Source organism: Daucus carota, chromosome 3, assembly GCF_001625215.2.
Source record: "Daucus carota subsp. sativus chromosome 3, DH1 v3.0, whole genome shotgun sequence".
Classification (NCBI taxonomy): Eukaryota; Viridiplantae; Streptophyta; class Magnoliopsida; order Apiales; family Apiaceae; genus Daucus; species Daucus carota.
Genome location: NC_030383.2, coordinates 58,695,087 through 58,717,968, shown reverse-complemented (window position 1 = coordinate 58,717,968; position 22,882 = coordinate 58,695,087). Strand labels below are relative to the sequence as shown.

At 33.8% G+C, this 22,882-nt stretch overlaps 2 protein-coding genes across 2 annotated transcripts; both read left to right on the top strand.

Moving 5' to 3' along the window:
* The first annotated feature begins 3,324 nt into the window (after positions 1-3,324).
* LOC108215141 (protein NRT1/ PTR FAMILY 5.6) lies at positions 3,325-6,358 on the top strand. Its single transcript, XM_017387503.2, has 4 exons — positions 3,325-3,539; positions 4,148-4,365; positions 4,466-5,010; positions 5,192-6,358. The coding sequence occupies exons 1-4, from the start codon at positions 3,404-3,406 to the stop codon at positions 6,063-6,065; spliced, it is 1,773 nt and encodes a 590-aa protein (XP_017242992.1). The 5' UTR covers positions 3,325-3,403; the 3' UTR covers positions 6,066-6,358.
* Positions 6,359-9,353: 2,995 nt separating this feature from the next.
* Positions 9,354-12,100, top strand: LOC108211268 (protein NRT1/ PTR FAMILY 5.6). The gene is made up of 4 exons (XM_017382824.2): positions 9,354-9,589; positions 9,803-10,020; positions 10,199-10,743; positions 10,906-12,100. The coding sequence occupies exons 1-4, from the start codon at positions 9,454-9,456 to the stop codon at positions 11,777-11,779; spliced, it is 1,773 nt and encodes a 590-aa protein (XP_017238313.1). The 5' UTR covers positions 9,354-9,453; the 3' UTR covers positions 11,780-12,100.
* The last annotated feature ends 10,782 nt before the right edge of the window (positions 12,101-22,882 follow it).

Genomic DNA, 22,882 nt, shown 5'->3' with positions numbered 1-22,882 from the left:
TGGAGTGTGGAGATGATAGAAATCATCTGCAGCCAAGGAAACGTGGGAGCAGCCTGATTCCAGTATCCAGATATTCCCTACTTTGATTTTCAACTTTTGAAATGTTGCTTGAAAAGCAGCTAGCCACACAAAACAGCTTTGCTCTCCAGCCATGATAAGATAAATCCTACTCAGAAACCATTATTTGGAGAGACAGAGATACTATAGAAATTAAAATTCATCTATTCGAGAAAAACGCTTTCGCATCTTCTTAACCCGAAATGGCCCGGAGAGGGAAGGTTTTTTTTTAAGAATACTACCGGGAACAGATCAAATGGAGCCAGGTGCGGATCTAGGATTATATTCTTGGGGCACTGAACACATTTTTGAAAAACACATGTATCTTTTCGAAATTTGTGAGGACACTTTTATAATTTCGTAAAATTTAAAATGTTGAAAACGTGTAAAAAAAATATTTAGGAGGGACATGTGTCTCTTGTACTTGTTATTAGATCCGCCTATTATCGATACATGAGGAAGATGGAATCGAACCTGCTACTTGTTGTACAAATAAATATATGTCAATAGTAAGACAGAAGATCTCCCAACAACCCGATCATCTCTACTGTAAATCAAGAACATACACTTATTATTTCAATTGACATGTGCCAAATATGTTGCCTTTTCTATACATGAGAAATTCATAAAGGATAAAGAACCAAGGAAATTCAAATGTAAAAGATAACTAAAATTATTGTATAAAGATGAATTAAAGGTTTCTGATAATTCACTTGCATGGATCTTGTCGCATTTCTGGGTCTGGTTCTGCTAATTCTATCACCTCAGTTAAAGCTTTCTCTGCTTTATATCTTATCGATAAATCCTTTACAATCTAGAGCAGCAGTCAAAGATGAAGAGCATACAAATAATAAACACATTGACCATGATGATTTATATTATAGACTAATCTGCAAATTGCATTCGTTTGGTTCGGTTTAATTATACATAAAATTATACTCACTCCGTCTCAATTTACACGTTGTTTTGTTTTTCGAAGAGTCAAATTGACTAATTTTTGACCAACTATTAAAAAATATTTATTTGTTGTTTTAGAAAATGGAAAGTTACATATTAAAATAGACTAGATTACTTTTCGATGAAATTATTTTTATATATTTTTTAATTATATATATATATATATTTCAATTAAAATATAATCAATTTGACTAGTCAAAAGTCAAAGGGATAAGTCCATCGAGATAGAGAGAGTATTGGCTTTGAACATAGCACTAGTTGTCTTCAACTGTACTGTCATTGAAGTTTGAACATTGACATCAATTGTCAACCATGTTCTAATAGGCTCTAGTAGTTAATCAAGTTTAGAGTAATGATGTCGTCCAATATTTTTAGTAGGTCATTAGTGCCAATTGCTAATCACAGTAAGAAACTTGTTTTTTATTTGCTTCTCTGTGAAATGCAACTAATTACAGTATGACACTATGACCACTAAAGGAATCAATGATATTCAAACAGTTCTTCTTTAACTTTTTCCGAGTTCTCCAAATCCATTATGTTACATATGAACGTGATTATAATATGGTAATGTACTGTACATTTTGCATACTTCTGGTCTTTTGTGTTAGAGTATGATCCTATGTCGAGATTTTGAGAGAATTAATCATTTATCATGGTATAAGAGGTCAGGTTCACGAGAGACTTTCTCGGTGTTTTAAACGTATCATTCTCATTTCCTGATTGTCGAGACACTCTCACTTCTTAAATGTCGAGAGTTCAAATCTCATAAAAATACAGCATATTAGTAATGTTTTAAAATAGCATCCTTTTTTGTTACACTCAGTATTAAGCTGTGGCTGTGCAATTTGTCTTGATGGGAACTCAGCAAACGTGTGATATGCAAAACAAGTTGTAATCATCTGAGTCTATGCATTATCTCACAAGTCCTTTGGCATCTTCTTGATAGTTAACATAATGTCTTTTCTATTTCTTTTAACAATAGTACTTGCCCCGTTCATTGAACCATGTTCTTAATTTAACAAAAGTTGACATACTCTTTTAGTAAATCAACCTGGGTTATTAATTCCTTTTCAAAAAAAAAAAAACTGGGTTATTTATTAATCTACATTTCGCTCCTTTCGTAATTGAGGCGAGATAAACCAACAATCTTCCCCTTCACACATAGTACTAACACCCGTAGAATTCTGTCTCCATACCATGTAATCTGGCTCCCCAAAACCGATACTACAAACTACAAAGGCCATCCTGGATTCCGCTTGGAAGTCCATCTCCCTCTTCCTTAGCCCATCCTGGGATGTCCTACTTAGCTTCGTAATAGTGTGATATTATCCGCTTTGAGTCAATCACCGCATGAATTAACTGACGTTTGTACCTGAAGAGAATAATTTGCACACATTTAAAATATTTTCAAGCCTGTAGCATTTCAGTCCATAATGCGTATTGCATCTAGATGGTCCTCTTTAAAAGCATGATTTTCTGTATGTTAAATTAGAGCAGTATGTTTCCACCATACTTAAGCATTTTGTCGACATAATTATTTCAAGTTCTACAAGTAGAAGTAGAAATTAAGAAATAGATTATGGCTGGAGCAGTACAATTCTACAGATTGACCAATTAATCAAAGGCTTAAGCTACTTGCTTTTTTGAGTATACACTCCCACTAGTTCCATGTATTGAGTTGCTATTGATATGTTTCTATTTCTTGTATAAAGCAACTATCAAGTATTAGTATATCTTGCTTTATCTATGTCTCAGTCATTCTAAAGCAACTCGTGGGATGATAAATCTTATAGAGGTGTCAGCTAGTCCCTGACTAGCGATTGTTTGTAACCATCTTCCAACGGTTTTTTATTGAGTCACAAGCCCGGACCCATATGAAGATAAATCATAAATGCCATTCACTTTACTTTGAATACAAACTCTGCTAGGAAATCAGTTCTGGTTTATTTGCAGAAGATACAATTTAAAATTATATCTTGGTAAAAAAATTACATCTACATACCTTTAAGGCCTAAAGTTGCATCTCTACTTTGATCTAACAATAGTTGTATCAGTTCAAAGTTAAGCTTCAAAACATATTAAGAGTGTGTCGGGTGTGTAAAATTGTTCCAATCAACACACTGCACAATATACATATTAAACCATATCTGCTTTCGAGTCTCGAGTAAGGGGGCATATCAACACGTGACCATGATACATGTCGAGCGTCCCAACAGCATAAACTACAGGGACTCAGGGAGTGATGGTTACTTGAGAGATCCTGTTTAGCCAATTCTAAGATGCCTATATATACAAGTACTTCATATGCATTTAGAAGTACACCACCTAAAACAGCAACCTTTTCAATATTAGCCTACTTATTTTCTCTCTTTTGTAGTGATAACAGAAGATGAAGGAACTAAAGAAAGAAGAATCCTTCAATCCTAAAGAAGATAGACTTGTACAAGACTATTCTGTGGATCATAAAGGCAAGGTTCCTCTCCGAGCTTCTACTGGTGTATGGAAAGCCTCTCTGTTTATTATCAGTAAGTACTACGACACTAGATATGAAAGCCATGTCTGCTTCGTGCTATGATAATTCATGTTCTTAACTACATGCTCTGCTGGTACTATTCGGCTTTATAATGTGCAGAAACTTGACTACTTTGAACATAAGTATACGACTTCAAAGAATTTAAGGGTGTCAAACATCATTATCATATGTCTCAACCTCTAACTGAAAACATAGGATATTCTTCGTGAGTTTGCAAAAAAATCCAACATATTAGGTGTCACTACATAATGTGACAATATTGTGGTCACATTGATGCATGTATCAGATGCCCCATAAAAACGGAAAATTTACCAACTGCACCTTTTAAAAAATCATGCTTTACAGTGTGATCAATCTTTCTGTCTTGTGGTATGAAGTTTGGAGCTTGAACAAAGAATCTATATTAGAAGTGATATTTCTGATGTACAATCATTAGAAGAATCTATATTAAACTGAAATTTCTGATGTACCTTGCGGAAAAATATATCCTCTCTTCTTTTTCCTGCACCATTGTAGTGCTGCTTAAAAGTGATACCTATCCTCTTACAACTCTTAACATGGTAACTGTGAACTATGTATATTTTTTCCCTTTTTCTACAGCAATCGAGTTCAGTGAGAGGTTGAGTTACTTCGGGATAGCAACAAGTCTGATCATATACCTAACCAAGGTGATTCATCAGGACCTTAAAACTGCAGCACAGAGTGTCAACCATTGGGCTGGTGTAACTACTATAATGCCACTGGTGGGGGGATTCATAGCTGATGCCTACTTAGGTCGATTCTCCACAGTGCTTGTATCATCTGTAATTTACCTTCTGGTAATCAATCTCATTCGATACTCAAAAGAAAATTGAACTATTTATAATAGAACCACGCCATTCCACTTCCTTAATTGTTTACCTTCTTCATTTTAAATAGGGTTTACTTCTTCTGACAATGTCAAGAGTGATCCCGAGCTGGAAGCCTTGCGCTTCTGGCTTATGCCACAAGCCAAGGAAGGTCCATGAGGTTGTCTTCTTTATTGCCATCTATTTGATATCTATTGGTACTGGAGGGCACAAGCCGTCTCTTGAAAGCTTTGGGGCAGACCAATTTGATGATGATCATCCCGAAGAAAGAAGAAAAAAGTTGTCTTTTTTTAACTGGTGGAACTGTGGCCTTTGTTCTGGACTTATAGTTGCCGTGACTGTAATTGTTTATGTCCAAGACAATGTGAGTTGGGGCGCAGCAGATATTATCCTCACATGTATTATGGCTTCTACTATTGTGATCTTCTGTATGGGAAGGCCATTTTATCGCTTTAGGATAGCATCAGGAAGCCCCTTAACACCAATGCTGCAAGTCTTTGTTGCAGCTTTTACTAAGAGAAAGCTGCCACTTCCTTCTAGCCCAGATCAGTTGCATGAGGTTCCTAAGTCAGCAAACACTCAAGGAAGGCTTCTATGCCACACGGAGGGTCTTAGGTAAGCCAAGTTAATTTGCTAAGTTGCATAAGATAATCATACTATACAAACCTAAAACTTCCTAATTCTTAGTTTTACTATCTGGTACTTGCATTATATAAGGAATAGACTCCTCAGGATTCCCTGAGGAACACGACATCTATATTTAACATGGAGAGTGAAAATGTTCTACTATCTTCAGATTTCTTGACAAGGCTGCAATTATTGAGGACAAGCAGAGCACAGCAAACAAACAAGAAACCCCATGGAAACTCACAACAGTGACTACAGTTGAGGAAACGAAACTCATTCTTAAGACAATTCCAATCTGGCTAACTTCTTTACCATTCGGTATATGTGTAGCACAGACATCAACATTCTTTATCAAACAAAGCACTACAATGGACCGCAACATCACTCCTAGTTTCGTTATCCCACCAGCCTCAGTCTACAGCCTATCCGCCATTGGAATGATCATTTCAGTTATAATCTATGACAAACTCCTTGTCCCATTATTAAGACGAGTGTCAGGAAACGAAAGAGGCATTAGTATCCTCCAAAGAATTGGCATTGGGATGATATTCACATTTGTGACAATGGTAGTTGCAGCCTTGGTTGAAAAAAAGAGACTAGACCATTTTCACAAGGATCCAATAAAGGGATCACTGTCAATGAGCGTGTTCTGGTTAGCTCCTCAGTTTCTTATAATTGGAATGGGAGACGGATTTAGTCTAGTAGGATTGCAAGAATACTTCTATGATCAAGTTCCAGATTCAATGAGAAGTTTGGGTATTGGTTTGTACCTCAGTGTTCTCGGGGTTGCAAATTTCCTTAGCAGTTTCCTGATCACAATTGTGGACCAAGCAACGAAAAAAGGTGGAAAGAGCTGGTTTGGTAAGGATTTGAACCACAGTCGCTTGGATTACTTTTACTGGCTGTTGGCAGCCATCACAGCCTTAAACTTTGGCGCTTATCTGATTGTGGCTCAGCGTTACTCATACAAAAGTGTTCAGGCAAGGGGCGCTGTGGCTATAGCGGATTGTTATGAAGGTGACAGCAATGAGGAAATACCTTGAATTCTGTTGACTTTATTTGTCAAGAAATGCTGATCTGGTTTGATATCAATCGCGTATTAATGGAAGAAGATATATTACAGTACTGTGCAAGGAAAGTACTTCAATAAATTGCAGGTCATAAAAAGAATAAAGGGGAAAGCAGAAGTATTTATGTTAATGTAAGTCGACTGAGATTATCTTTGGACTCAGAAGTGTATATGAAGTGTTTATAAATAGGCTATGGATTTGCAACTTTCTTGTTCTCTTTTTGTGTTAACATACAGTATGAATCACTTCAGTATATAGTTTGCTTGCTTGTCCATATAAATTCTGAGAATGATGGGGGGGATGGTAAGGACTCGAACTCGTGATCTCGACCAATGCTGAGTTGCCTATTGTTCTAATTTTTAAAACCCAAGGTGTTCTAAACTGTATGCTCTGGAATAATACATTTAAAAAATTTTGTGAATCAAAAAGTTTATTGTGGACATAAGACAAAGCATCTTTGAACCATAGTTTCTGGTTCTGCATAAATTAATTTATATTAAGAAATGTGCATACAACAGTTCAAGAATAAACGAAACATGCAACCTAAGTTAGTTGCAGAGACAAATAGAAATTGTATTACTCTTTCCAGATGCGAAGGAAGCTATTTAAGGTGTTGCATTTGTTGAATTGAGGGACTGGGAATCAAGGAAAAGCAAGCTAGTTTTGATTAATTATAGAAAGATGTCAACAACATCCATCTGTGCAGGGATGCTAGGCGATGTGTCTCTTTGACTTAACTTAAAGGAAGTGTTTATTGCTTATAAGTGATAGGTAACTTGATGGATTTCAGATATATCCATGCAGAACTCAATCTGCAAAGTTCAGAAATCACGAGCTATTAGGATCAGTATATTGCTGTGCATTTGAGTAGTCAGTTGATAATCCTTGTAACAGAAGAAAGGTTAGAATCTCTTCACCGTCAAATTCTGAACAGTCTGTCTCAGATATCCTATAAAGTTAAGCATATTAATGATGATAAGCTCAAGAATGTTCTCCGATCCTGGAGATATTTCAGCTTAAGAATTTTAAATTTCTTCCCTTGGCTATCTGAAACTAAATAAATAAATAAAAAATTCTAAGAATTATTCTTTCTGTGTTTTCTTCCTGCCCCTTTATTGTTGGCTATAGCCTTTCTCAGTAGTTTGATAAGAAGGCTACTAAAAAGGAGTATTTCTTAGTTCAAGTTTGTCTTAATTGATGAGTCGGTCTATAATTACAATTCTTATTAGTCTAGTAACAATGGAATTTTCTCTGATAAGAAGATGCTGGGGAAAAATTTACTGGCCAAAGCCTTGGTACTAGATATATCAGAGGTGGTGCTATTCAGTAGCAATAACAACTTAGTGCAGTCTGCAGATCATGGAAACGTAAAAGACCATAATTAGTTATTTCTATTTTCTAGCTAATAAGCGATGCTTTAGTTGCGCAAATGGCTTTCAAGCTATCAAATCAGAAGTTTTTAGCCACCACAAATAAACATTGGTGCGCTTGACTTTCACTAGGCAACAACTCATGTGCAAATATTTCTGAGGGCTATGGAATCTAGGAGTCTTCTTTGGAGGAATGTCTGACCACATACTAGTACTAAATCAGACTCTGGTCTTGGTCTCCAACTAGATAAAGATAAATCCCACTCAGAAACCAGAAACCACTTATTGCGCACAAAATGGCAACACTGCGTTTTGACAGAGGAGAATCTTCTGTCGAGAGGCTTTGTGAGTGAGGGTTGAAGCAGAACCGTGGGATATTTTGTTCGATTGGGTAGAATGGAATGGAATGGAACGGAAAATTAAGAGCAAAATTAAAAGAGGAAAACGAAGGAAGTAGTGTTAGAATACAATATCATCCTGATAAACTCTCCTCCTAACATTTTGAGATTTTAGGAGAATTGGTCATTTAATATGATATCATAACTAATGTAACTGATTATTTATCCATCTTTAAGAAAAAAGGCGCGATAATGTTGATTTCTTATCCATAGTCCTTTCCGGTGAAAAGCATCTGTCAAGAGAAAGCCGGACCATTTCATGGACAGTACACTTTCCATTTCATCTGACATGTGCTAAATATGTTTCCTTTTCTATTCCTGAAAAACCTTTTACCAGAATGGATGAAATAAGAGCCACCATGAACATCGAGATTTTTATACTTATTGATTAGATTCTTATTAAAAGCCATCTCTGGACGTTCTTGCTGAATATATGTCAGATCAGTTCAAAGCTTTCTCTACATCACATATCGAAACCTCGATAGAGCATACAAGAAGCTCATTTTCCAGGCAATAACCAACTTTTCGCGATGAACTATTGGTAGTGGCTTGCACAATCAGCTACTGAAGTTAACCCTGATCATAACCATATTTCATAGCATCTTAATTAACTCAAAGTTTAAAGCAACGTTTCCATTATTTAAGTGGATCACCAGGGCCTATAGCTTTCATCAGACCATAGCCACCAACCCATTAGAAACCTCTGATTGACTTTAAGCATGTTCAAATGATTCATCGTATGCGCAGATCAACTTTTTACCAACGGGATACACAGATTATTTGATGAGAAAAAACCTAATACTAGTCAAGAATCGATACGAATTTCTTCATCTGAAAACAATAATAAAAAATAATTTATATCACTAGGTCCTCTTGCTTAGTATAACAGATGAAAAATATTTGATCCCAGTACGCGATAATTATCAGGGCAGATTATATTAAATTTAATGTTATTCTAATCAAACATTGCTAGATGCATTGTTCTAAAGATCCTGATTTATGGGAAAATCCCAAGAGATTTCTCCGGTTAATCCTTAAAAAATATTTTACCAATTTATTGATTACACTCCGATTTGACTAAAAAATCTGAATTTACGGGAAAAAATTCTCCCTCCTGAAATGGTATGTCAACTGATTAGTTCCGATTCGTGATTTCGACAACCATGGCTAGATGTGATGATAAAAACAAATTTAACCATGACTAAAATGGACAATGATCCATTATGATTATTAAGACGCCATGCCTGTGTCACACTCACACAAGCCATGATAAGAGTACTGTCTGTTCTTCTAGTTGAAGGAATGAGATTTTTTGCATACTTTTCATAGGGTGTAATTCAGTCTCTTAGTACTCTTTAAGTACTCCAAAATGACTCCATTAAATTGACTATTAGAAAGGTAATTATTTGACATGATTGATTTTTAAAAGCATGCTAGTATTCAACCCTGTATGGTCCAATATTGTAATGTCTATAAAAATGTAAGACCACCTATATATTCTTTGCATTAAGAACCACAACACTGAGACTGCATTCTCCATCAGTCCACAAGCAAACTCTAACATATCATCTCAGACCTACTTGACAACTTAAGATGGAGAAACTAAAGAAAGAAGAGACTCTTGATGATAATGAAGATAAATTTGTGCATGACTATTCGGTGGATCATAAAGGAAAGGTTCCTCTTCGAGCCTCCACTGGTGTATGGAAAGCTTCTCTGTTTATCATAAGTAAGAACTAGTTTAACATTTCTGCTTCTTGTTACATATACAGATTTGGTGATTTTTCATTTCTGCGTGGATTTGCTAGGAATTGCTAAGGTCGTGATTAAAAGTTTAAAATTATAAAAAGAATCATAAATTATTTCATATATGATCAAATTTCCACCTTCAGTGCAGAGTCTTAACTGCAGTTGTGCATCTTTTTTTCGCCTTTTTCTACAGCAATTGAGTTCAGTGAGAGATTGAGTTATTATGGGATAGCGACGAGTCTGATCATATACCTAACCAAGGTGATCCATCAGGACCTTAAAACTGCAGCAAAGAGTGTCAATTATTGGTCTGGCGTAACTACTGTAATGCCACTGGTCGGAGGTTTTGTTGCGGATGCCTACTTGGGACGATTCTCCACAGTTCTGATATCGTCTATTGTTTATCTGCTGGTAACTACATATGATTCCAAATTATGGTCTATTTGTACTAGAGCCGCTTAGCGTCAGTATCTAGTTGCTTTTATCCTGTAAAAGTAAGGGGCACTACTAATGTAAGACTCAAGTTACCTTTTTTAGTGGTTTCAGATTGTTTTAGAAGGTAACACGTTCTGGTTTACTGCTAAAACAGGGTTTACTTCTTTTGACAATGTCAAGAGTAATTCCGAGCTGGAGGCCTTGTGCTTCCGGCCTTTGCCACAAACCAAGGAAGTTACATGAAGTGCTCTTCTTTCTTGCAATCTATTTGATCTCTATAGGCACTGGAGGACACAAGCCAGCTCTCGAGAGCTTTGGGGCAGACCAATTTGATGATGATCACCCCGAAGAGAGAATACAAAAGATGTCCTTTTTCAACTGGTGGTCCTGTGGCCTCTGTTCTGGACTTTTAACTGCTGTAACTGTTATTGTTTATGTCCAAGACCATGCAGGTTGGGGGACTGCAGATATTATCCTCACATGTGTTATGGCTTCTACTATAGTGATCTTCTGTTTGGGAAGGCCATTTTATCGTTTTAGGATACCATCAGGAAGCCCCTTGACGCCAATGCTGCAAGTCTTTGTGGCAGCTATAACCAAGAGGAAACTGCCACTTCCTTCTAGCCCAGATCAATTGTACGAGGCCCCTAAATCAGCGAACAATCAAGGAAGGCTTCTCTGCCACACAACGGGTCTTAGGTGAGCAAAGTTGGTTTGATCATGAGACATTGAGACAATTGATTCTTTGTTGTATTTTTAGGTACTTATATTAGATGAATATCAGATATCTCTGCATTCCTTAAGCACCTCTATTACATTGTGATTTGTGAATTCTTTTTTTCTATTGTCTTTATTTTTCAGCTTTCTTGACAAGGCTGCAATCATTGAAGGCGGACAGAGTTTAGTTGACAAACAGAATAACCCCTGGAGACTCACAACAGTGACCAAAGTTGAGGAAACCAAACTCATTTTAAAAACCATTCCAATATGGCTAACTTCTCTAACCTTCGGCATCTGTCAAGCACAAATCTCAACATTCTTTATCAAACAAAGTGCCACAATGGACCGTAACATCACCCACAGTTTCATCATCCCACCAGCCTCAGTCTACAGCCTAAACGCCCTTGGAGTGATCATTTCAGTCATAATTTATGACAAACTTCTAGTTCCACTATTAAGACGGGCAACAGGTAACGAAAGAGGCCTCAGTATCCTCCAAAGAATAGGCGTTGGAATGACCTTCACATTCGCCACAATGGTAGTAGCAGCCTTAGTTGAAAAAAAGAGACTAAACCGCCATTACAACGATCCAATCAATGGTTCACAGTCAATGAGTGTGTTCTGGCTAGCTCCACAGTTTGTGATCATTGGTCTGGGAGATGGATTCACTCTGGTGGGATTGCAAGAGTACTTTTATGATCAGGTCCCGGACTCGATGAGAAGTTTAGGCATTGGCCTGTACCTCAGTGTGCTTGGAGTTTCGAATTTCCTTAGTAGCTTCCTGATCACAATTGTTGATCAAGTGACTGAGAGACGTGGGAAGAGCTGGTTTGGCAAGGATGTGAACAGCAGCAGATTGGACTATTTTTACTGGCTGTTGGCAGTGCTCACTGTCTTGAACTTCGTCGCGTATGTGGCTGTGGCACAGAGATACTCATACAAGAATGTTCAGAAACGAGGCGGTAAGGCCATTGTAGATTGTGATCAAGGTGACAGAATGCAGGCCACACCTTAAAAAAAAGTTGCTCTCATTTGCATATGCTCAGCCTTGCAAGTCTGCATGTTATAGCTAGAAACTAGAGAACTCATGGTTTTGCTCAAGAAATGTTGGTCTAGTTTCATATAATTTGTGCGAAATTGGAGAAAAATGTGTTATTGTACAGGCAAATGCAACCATATATTGCAGGTTGCAGTAGAACAATGGAGTAGAGAAAAACAAATATACCCTTGGAAATGCAAAAGTCCCTGCTTATTTTTTATAAACATGAAATGTGAAGTTATTTATAGCTGAAAACTTTTGGTTTATGTATTTGAATAAATTTTCTGATATTTTCAACTTAACGTGTATAATAGTTAGTAATATAATAATAAAATATTGTATATAATGGTGGTCTTTTACTTTTATGTAAAAATCTCACTTATAATCTCTTATTACAGTACACAAGAGAGGCCCATTAAGCAGCTCGGGCTGTAGTGACCCCAGAGGCCCATAATCATGTGGATATAGGTAGTAGTTTATTAGCTGAGCCTGAGCCCAAGTAGCGCATTACACTTTTTTTTTTCTTTAGGAAAGTAGTGCATCACCTTGTGGCAGGGAAATCAAACTAAGCAAATAACTAAAGAAAACAGGGAATATATATTCAAAAAAGTAGAATTTTCTGATCTTTATTGTTTCGACAAATGAGAAGGAATATTGAGAAGATAAATTCCACTTTTTATTTACGAAAATGCACCTGGTCTTTCAACACTTTTTTTCCCTATAATGAATTAATTCAATAATAAACAGTCGCGTTGAAAAAAAAAACCACAGAAACAATCATTTATTAATCCATTCTTTTTTAATATAAAATCACGTGATTTGTTGAACATGATATATACACATGTTGAACTGAGAATGCAATCTTAACAATTTTTATTACTAAATCAAGCACCATACTCACGTTATTTTAACTAGAAATTTAGAAATGTTGTAACGACCTTATTATTAATAAATAATTATTTATTTGCACCACAAGTATGACTAAATTTGACACGATCTATAGATTTTTTTGCACCTAAATAAATTAAAATATTACAGTAACTTAGTTAGGTTTGACTGACTTGGGTCATGAGTGACTTGTCACTATAGGCAACCTTGTTTGAAAGGAAGCTGGGTCGATTGTTGTGGAAATTAATAAAGTCGCAAAGCTACCAACCAGTACTGTTTCTAGGATTTTCTAGACTCCGGGTCCAGTTTTTATCGATAGTATTCGGTTCGATTTTCGACTCTTCATTTATGGCTTCTAGCTATTCACGAACAATTAACCTCGTCGGACTTGAAGTTGATTATACAGACGTTATGAATTTCAATATCGAATCTGATGTCAATTCTCAATCAAATCTGAATACTCCCTCTGTCCCATTTTAACTGATGTTTGACTTTCTGACACGTATATTGAGGTGTGAAAAAACAATATCTATACTCAATAAAAAAATTCAATTCTTATATCAAATAAAAGTTTAGATTCTAAACTTTTATTTGATATAAATTTTATAAAGAATAATTATGTCTAGATGTGATTGTTTTAACATCTTAAAATACGTGTAAAAAAGTCAAAAACACTTAAAATGGGATGGAGGGAGTAATATTCTTCAGGTGTCGACCATCAATATTTAAGTAGGATTTTTATAATTCTTCTAACTTTAATAGTTTAAAATTTACTAAAAATAAGATATTATTATAATATATAAAATAAATATTTGGATGTGACGGAGATATAAGTTATAAATCGAGGAACAGTTTGACTTAAAAGAAGTGCTTAATGCTTGTAAGCGTGAAATCAAGTGAACAACTTTTTTTTATGTGTTAGGATAATTATTTTGATATTTACATATTATCATGTATAAAAATTATTAATATAATAATAAATATATATTATAAATTATCTTTAATGTGGGATTTTCTCTTCTAAACTCAAATTTTAAAAATAAAAATAAATTGTTAAAAATATTAGAATTATAGCTTCGCTTTATAAATTCTTTACACTGATATGAGTAAAATAAACTAACTTGAGATTTATAAATTCGAATCCAGACGTAAAAGCAAAACAAAACACCACCTAAATTTTGTCCTCCCTCCCCCTGGTTGTATACGTTCACTGTTTGTACGTATTTTAAAGCTCGTATAAAGTATAGTTGTATAATTTTTTCTAAATTTTTTTTTTGAATAAAAATTTAAATATCAAATTTTTATTCAGAGGAAAAAATAAAAAATATATTAGGGAACTATATTTTAAATAAGTATTGAAAAACGTGCCAAAAAGTAACGTAAGGAAACGAGGGGATAGAGAGAGTATACCTTATGCTCTAAGTTAACAAGATCCAGATGCATGTATAAAACAATTTCTTACGAAATTCATGAAGCATATTTTCCGAAAAGAAAAAACAGATATTTCTACTTGTGTGACTTGCGTGAGGAAAACCTTTCACACACAAACACAGTAACGAAAATCACATGGGCACATTAAAAAGAGTGGCAGCACTCAGCAGCAGCAAGCGGACAAAAATAAAAATGAGAAAAGGCTGAGGCAGGAGGAGGTGGGGAAACTCTTTCACGCAACACCTGAGCTTGCTGATGACACCACAGTCAGACAGACGTACAGTACCTGACTACAATTATTTTTACTTAATTAAAACTCTACCAAACCCTCGCTTTCAACCAAACCTAACTTCCTATGCGTACATTCATGGCTCCGCTTTTTTGGATTCGGAATCAACTTATATTCGTACTATATATTTCATAACTGGACATTGAATTAAAAAAATACTCCCTCCGTCTCAAAGTAGGCCTGTCAATAGAGCGGAGCTCCGATCCGATCCGGGGCCTTTTTAGCGGATATTGATTCATCGGGAAAAAATCCGATCCGAAATTTGGTCCGATAAGAAAAATCCGATTATAAATGAAGCGAATATGGATTTAAGGTGATCCGATCCGTTAATGACTCAATCCGGTAGAATATATATATATATATATATATATATATATATATATATATATAATATAAATAAATAAATTATATTTTTTTAGTTGCGGTGGTTATTTTGTGTATTTTGCCTCTTAATTTGTGATTTTTAATAGAATAAAAATGTAAGAAGCTACTTCGATCACGGCGTCTCATTTCATCTTGTCCTTCCTTTAAGAATCACTGACATGATTTTTTTAAAAAATATTTTTAAATCTAAGTAAAAAAAAACTAAATGGATCCGTGATCCGTGATCCTAATGGATTCGGATATGGATCAGCCTGTAAAAAATCCGGTCCCGATCCGATCTGATCCGAATCCGAATCCGATAAAATAAATGGATATGGATATGGATTTAGGCTGATCTGATCCGAACCCGATCCATTGACAGGCCTATCCCAAATTAGATGAGCTAGTTGACTTTAGGCACGTAACTTAAGGTGCATTGACCGTCTAGCTCTGAAATTAATTTTCTTAAATTTTTTTTTATAAACAAAAATTTCATATTTAAATTTTTATTTACAAAAGTAAAATTTTAAAAATAAGTAATGTAGCTATGCGGTCAATGAATTTTAAAATATGTGCCCGAAACCAACGAAGTCATTTAATTTAGGATGGAGGGAGTATCATTTTTGCCTCGAAAATGAAGGGTGTAAATGTTATTTCGGACTACCTGCCTGGCTTTTTAAACCGAACTTCCAGTTTAACCGATTTATTGTATTCTTTCCATTATTCGGAAAAGTAAATTTTAACTTCATAAAAATATATATCAAAAAATATTTAGTTATTAAATTTAATATTTAGTTAATTATAAGTTATCAATAAATTAGTCTCAATTATTAGTTGTCTTTTTTTATAAATAAGTTAATTCAATAATAAAAAGTCATACGCCATCTACATAAGCAGTCACATCCAACAAACAAAATAGAAAAAATCACTGATTAAGATATTCATCTTGAAAATAAAATCAGGTGATTTGTTGAAAATGATATATACACCTGTTTTGCCACTTTCTTTCGTAACCAGTTTGAGCTATCAATTGAGAATGCAATCCCCAAACAATTTTTATTACTAAATCAAGCAACATACTCGCACAAACGGTGAGAAAATAACAAAATTAACACAAACGGTAAGACAATAAAAAAACCAAAACCATAAATTACAAACTAGCAACAAAATGCATAAATAAAATACTAGATAAACGAAGGCAATCATTATCCTGGTAACAAACCCACAAAAACAAAATAATTCGAACCACTTTCGAGAATAAAATCGCCGATAAGCACGAGAAATCTGTAATTTCGTGGAACTGAGATCTAAGAAAAAGAAAGTCAAATTTGAAAAGTTTTGAATTCTTAGATCCGAAAAAACAAATTAATATCAAAAAAAATTATTGAAAGAAGGATGAAAATAAAAATAAAAAAATTTGGGACTTTTCATCCGTAGAGATCTGGTAGAAACCTGACGTCTACTAAGCAAAAGAAAAGAAATAGTTGAGAAAAATAAGGTTTGGATAGGGAACGACGGCCTCTCAATTATTAGTTAACCGTCATTTTTCGCTTATAAATAATTTTTCTTTTCTTTACATAATAAATAACTTCTTTTAAAAATATATATATTTCATATAATTTCTCCTCAAATTCTGGGATAAATCAAATTTGTTAATTTACGGTATATGAATTCCGGGAAAAAAATTTCATATTTACATAAATTTTTATCATTAAATATTTGATAGGTTATAATAGTTTTTTTTTTTGCAGAAATAATTTATTATTTTCATAAAAAAATATTTTTATACTTTTTCAGACATAAATTTTATTGAAAAAAAATAAGATAAGTCAAATAAAAATTTGTATTCTTTCCTTACAAAAAAAATTTGTATTCTTTGTGATATAAAACAGATTTTATATACATGGCCCCCACCCTTACCGATTCTAAATACAGACGTTTATAATGGCACCTGAAAAGCATTCTAAAAGTGTAAACGAATCTTGCTTCTGCGAAAGTATTTTCAAAGTTCATGCCAAGAATGAAGAAACGCATACAATACAGAGACGCAACATTACTGTAGTAGAAGATGAAACTAGATTAGTGCATCATCACATATAACAAAATAGAGCAGAATACTATTTCTTTAACTCTATGCTCACAGTTCATATCACCTTTCCAGAAGTGATCGTCTCCTTCCCCATTCAAAACCTTCATCATTTCAGAATGTAACTTGCAAGTTTTTTGCTCATAAAACATGAATACGTGTACATTTAAAATGTTCACCAAATATTAGGGCCGTTTGCGCAAGTTTAAAAAAAGTGACTTCTTGCTTAAACTAGAGAAGTGGAGCAGAAGTGAGAAGTAAATAAGTTAATAAAGTGTTTGGAAAAGAAGCAGAAGCTGTGAGACAAAAGCTAGCATTCTCAGCTTTTTAAAAGTGTTCTACTTCTTTACACAAACGGGTCAAAAGAAGCAGAAGCCAGAAGCATTAAACAAACAGGCCCATAATCTGCAAAGAATATGAGTGACAATTGATTTATACGTAGGAGACCGTTTGGCCAAACTAATCCATGGATTAGTTTAAAATAGAGTTAATTACATTTTGTAATTCATAGGTTTGTTTCAAACGCAGTTTAGTACTTGAACTTTAAAACGTGGCAATATGAACCCTATATTTAACATTTCCGTGCAAATTGTAACTTCTAGTCCCGTACTATTCTGTCCAAATCTGTCGTTAACTTTAACGGTTTGAGTGATATCAGTGTGTATATTAATTTCCAACCGCTGCTTTACCCTGTGATCCCTCAAAAATTATATATTATATTTTGAAGTTATTTTTGAACCCACACAACAATGTAAAAAAATTTAAAATAATTTTTAAAATATGTATCTAGATTTAAAATCTGAATTTTTTTACATAATTTATTTTAAAATTATCTAAATAAACAGCTTAAATTCTCAATTTATGATATTAAATTATATTTAGTCCACAAGTTATAATTTTAAACTCAGCCAAACAGGAGCCCGATCCTCGTGCTCCGTTTCAAATTTTAAGAGACATTGATAAAACCGGACTAAAAATTTACCAACTCCGAGTGTTTGTTTTGAGGGTCCAAAGACAAAGGTGCATTGATATGAGCAGTAAAAGGGTAAAGGAAGGTAAAAGAAAAGATGGGGAATAAACAGAAGGTCCGTTCGATCAAAGCGACGCCAAACACGGGGGAGCTGGAAGAAAGAGATAGTAGTAGAGAGATGAATCTGATGCATGTCCAAGCAAAAGATTTTCATTTCCTTGACTGACTGACGTTTGAACCCTGAGACACTGACCCATTCATCATCACTTCTCTCTCTCTCTCTCAACACACTCTCTCCTCTTTCTCTCTTATTTTTACATGTTTTTGCATGACAAAAGACTAGCTATGAATCTAGGCCAAGTAGCTAGGTCACTGAAATGTGTATGCAGGCTCACAGTGATTGTGTACATTTACTACTAAGAGTACTTGAATCTCAGATGAATAATTGTACCTCGATGATTTATTAAATTTTGGGGTCATCTCTCATTATTCTATCAGTCAAACTACACCAACTGCCATCCATGTTACCTTTAATTAAAATCCCCCCACCAGCTTAGACTTGGAGGTACACTTGCTACTATTTGTATTTAATTGGTTTTCGATGTTATTACTATGTCGTTACTCGTTGCCCATTTTTCTCGCGGTTATTTTTCGGAGTATTACGAAAGTGCTTGTTCTGTCGTAATCATTTATTTACTTTTTTGTTGGTAGGATGTTCAATTAAATTTTTTAAATTTCAAAATTTATATTAAAAAAAATTAATATGTCTCATTAGTTTTCTATATTTCTCTCTTTCTCACACTATTTTTACTTCACTATCTGCTTTCATACATTAAAAATTAATTAGGCCCACCATTTTACTCACTTTTCTTTCACTTTTCCACTACTTTGTACATATTTCTTAACCTCCGTGATCCCAACACATTCGATAAGAAACGGGAGGGACGGAGGGAGTATTTTTTATTGGAGGTCTTGTTAAAACTATAATGCTGTGAGAAAAAAAATGTTGCGGTAGAATTCAAATAAGTATTGATATTTTTTTAATATTTATATATTTTATTTTGTAATATATAAATGAGTTTTTTTTTGAAGCAAAGGTGTTAATCTAATAATAAAAAAACATACGGCATCTACACCAATGATCGAGTCGAACAAACAATATATTACAATCTCCCGTTCTCATAAAGAGACAGTTAAACGATATTTTGAAGAAAATGTATATACAAGCACCGGCTTCATGCATCCTCGTTGAATTACTGGTACCCTCTTCATCATGCTCTGATAAAACTATCGTTTGAGCTATCAACCAAAACGGCGATTCCATACGAACTTTCATCAAATCAAGACCTCGCTTATAATTAAGAAACGAAAAACAAAGCTCTCTCCAGGGAGAGAAAACAACCTTAGATCTGAAGCAGAACCACAGAAACAAGAGAAATCGGACTGAAAATCCACCCGCTTTAAACAGAGAAGAAAGATAACGAAATCTCCGATGGTTATATATCTAAGAATTCTCCCAGAAATAGATCCGGAGTAGAACCACAAAAATAAGAGAAATCGGACTGAAACTCACCCGCTTGGAAAAGAGACAACGAAATCTCCAATAGTTTTAGATCTAAGTTTCCCGAGAAGATATATTATTCAAAAACTAAGAAGAAAACAAAGCAATTAAGTGACTTGGGGCTTTCCACATGTGAAAATCGATGGAAACCTCAGGCGGCTACGACAAGAAAGAGGCTAGAGAGAATTAGATTTTAGTTCACGCTATTCTAAATGAGTATATTTTTTAGTAGATAGATTTGACAGTGAAATATAAGATGGTTTCCGACAAAAGTTTAAAAAACAGTTTTTTCAAAAACACAGAATCCGCAACTTTTTAATTCAAAAATATTTATGAAAAATTGATTTTAAAATTAACAAACAAAAAATTATTTTTTTTATCAAGGAGCGCTTTAACTGAAATATCCTAAAAGTTACTCTCTACCCTTCAAGTAGCGGTCTCTTTAATCTGATGGGCTTTCATTAGCTTTCATCCGTGATAGCCTCATTCTTGTATTCTTTTTATTATTTCTGTTTTATTGGTTGTTTTTTTCAATAAATTTTTACTTTATTCGGGTTTTCTTTAGTCACACTTTGTAAGAGTTTGGTTTTTGCTTGAATTTGTTTCTTGTACATCATTTTTGGAATCGCTATGAGATTTTCATGGTGTTGATTTAATGATAAGAGTTTGTATGATAATGTATTTAAGTGTTGATTACTCTAAACAACAGTGGAAGAATTATAACATATATATATCTTCAAAAATACACTTGGTTATATGCTAAGAAGGAAGGATTATACGATTATGCTTTTATTCAATTTCAATTATAAACGCAGATGCTGTCAAAAAAAAAAAAAAAAAAATTATAAACGCAGATGACATACAGTTTTTCGTTATTGAATTATTATTTTTTCAAAAAAAAAAAAAGACCGCATTTACCTCGTTAGTCAAAAAAATTCATCATTCTTTCTTTGTTTCATTATTTTCTCGTAGGATATTCCAAACAAGTGTCCTAAAACGATCAACGCTAGTATAAAACACGGCCGGAAAGTCTGGAACTGCCTCGTATGATCTAGGGTTTGGTCGCATGACACGTTAGTTTGTTAAATAGCCACTTATACTTACTCTACTAAGCTACTTGTATCCGTCAAATAATAAATTAAATATTTGATTTCCCCCACTCCGCTTAGAAGGAGAGCTGTATATATCTCAGAGTCGAACACTTTCTCTTCCTTCGCGTTAAATGTTTATTTATATTATATATCAAACTAGTTGGGAAGCCGCGGGTTGCGGCGGTTTATAAAAACTGGTTGAAAAGCCGCGCGTTGTGGCGGCCTATAAAAATTATATTAATAACTCAATGTTAATATTTATAGAATACAATAATTTTGTGGCTGGTCTATAAAAAGTATATTAATGATTAAAAATTAATATTTGTATGATAAAATAAATTTTATATTATAAAGATCTTGATGTAATACCAATACTAATATATAAAATTGCAAAATTGAACTACTCCCTCTGTCCCTCTCATTTCTTTACAGTTACTATTTTGGGATGTCCCTCTCATTTCTTTACATTACCATAAATAGTAAGTTTTTCCATCATTACACCTACTATCTTCCCCCACTATCTCATATTTAACAATAAAAACTACTATTACACCCACTACTTTCCTCCACTATCTCAAATCTATTATTAAATATTGATGGGTCTCACCACTTTACTCACTTTTCATCCAACTTTACTCATTTTTCATACATTGTCTTGGTCTCCGTGTCCCCCTCCAATGTAAACAATTGAGGGGGACGGAGGGAGTATAATTCATAGTGGAAAAATGAAAATAAATTTTTACACGTAATTAACAATTTAAAGCATAACGAATCTTAATTTTATTTGTGTTTTTTTCAAAAGTAATCATGTTCTTACATTGTCACCCTCCTCCAATTTTTTTTGGATTGATTGTGCACAAAAACATCTAACTTAAATCCGTGGGATAGCGGTGTATAACTACCATTACTTATAACAACTTTTGTTTTTTAATATTGTATGAACAGTCTTAATTCACTTGAGAGTTGCTTGAACGGAGGAAACAGATAATGCATTAATAATATTTTCCTGTGTACAAAGTAAATCATATAAAAATTAACAACAACAAACATGTCCGAGATGAACAAAATAAATATTATAAAATAATAACCAACAAACACACATCACTAATAATTAATTAATTGATATCATCCATCAATATCATGTCAAGACATATTCTTCTCTCGTGTTTGGATTTGTCGACTCCCGCATAGCAGTCTATAACTACGTTTGCTTGGAACAACCTTTATTTTTTTACTACCGTATATACAGCCTTCACTTATCATTGCAGAAAAACGGCAAGACCGAGTTAGAAATCGAGTAAGAGAACTATCACCAGAGAGAAGTAGAGTTGTGGTATTGAGAGAGAGTGGATTGTGTTTAGATGATCCAAAACCCTACAATCTACCGGAGTATTTATAGGTGCAGAGAAACTTGTGTGCTACTCTTTCCCATAATTAAATAATCTGAAATAAAATCAGATTTTGAAACTTACTTCCAAAACTAAAAAAGGTAGTTCTAAATTTTGATATTTTTCATCCAAAAAATCGAGATAATTAGAAAAATAGAATGGAGCGATGTGAGAGGCGCCACCTACACGCCCCTCGCTTCTCCTTTATATAAATATATTGATATCGGTTATATTAATGATTTAAAATTAATATTTTCTAAATAAAAGGCGATTTATAAAAAATATATTAATGAGTTAAAATTAATATTTGCAGAATAAAAGAAATTTTATATTATAAACATCTAGATGCAATATCAATATTAATGTATAAAATTGCAAAATTGTACTATAGTTCATGAGTGGAAAAATGAAAATAAATTTCCACATGTAATTAACGATTTAAAGCAACTTACAAATCTGTCACGATTCTTAGATATCTATTTTTCCACGCGTCACTGACAATTTTGAAGCCACCCACATATGTCAAGCAAACAACGACATCTACATAAATAGATATAAAAATAATATCATATATAAGAGACGGAGCAATTTTTTGGATTGGTTGTGCGCAAAAACATCAATTTAAATCCATGAGATAGTGGCTTAGACAGTGGTCTGTAACTATCTTTGCTTGCAACTTTTTTTTCTTAATAGTACTGTATAAACAACTTTCACTTAAAAGATGCTTAACCGAGTGAATAGATATTATCGAAGTGTTGCATGAATAATATTTTCCGGCCAATCATCTCTATCGTCATTCAAAGCATGTAGCATAGTGTGACTCATTATTGTATTAGATGGAGAAGATAAATAGACACAAAAAAATTGTTAAATTTTATGATGTCTTAACTCAATTTATAGGTGCTGATTTGAGAATTAAGGAAAATATATATTGGATATTAAGGAAAATATATAAAATAATTATATAAATTATTATCAACTAAAATTTGAAAATAAAATAAATTATTCAAGA

Excerpts from the sequence above, each read along its gene's own strand:
- LOC108215141 (XM_017387503.2), top strand. The coding sequence starts at position 3,404 with ATGAAGGAACTAAAGAAAGAAGAATCCTTCAATCCTAAAGAAGATAGA. Across the intron at positions 4,366-4,465 it reads CATCTGTAATTTACCTTCTG|GGTTTACTTCTTCTGACAAT; the intron begins GTAATCAATCTC and ends CATTTTAAATAG. Across the intron at positions 5,011-5,191 it reads TGCCACACGGAGGGTCTTAG|ATTTCTTGACAAGGCTGCAA; the intron begins GTAAGCCAAGTT and ends TACTATCTTCAG.
- LOC108211268 (XM_017382824.2), top strand. The coding sequence starts at position 9,454 with ATGGAGAAACTAAAGAAAGAAGAGACTCTTGATGATAATGAAGATAAA. Across the intron at positions 9,590-9,802 it reads AGCTTCTCTGTTTATCATAA|CAATTGAGTTCAGTGAGAGA; the intron begins GTAAGAACTAGT and ends CTTTTTCTACAG. Across the intron at positions 10,744-10,905 it reads TGCCACACAACGGGTCTTAG|CTTTCTTGACAAGGCTGCAA; the intron begins GTGAGCAAAGTT and ends TTTATTTTTCAG.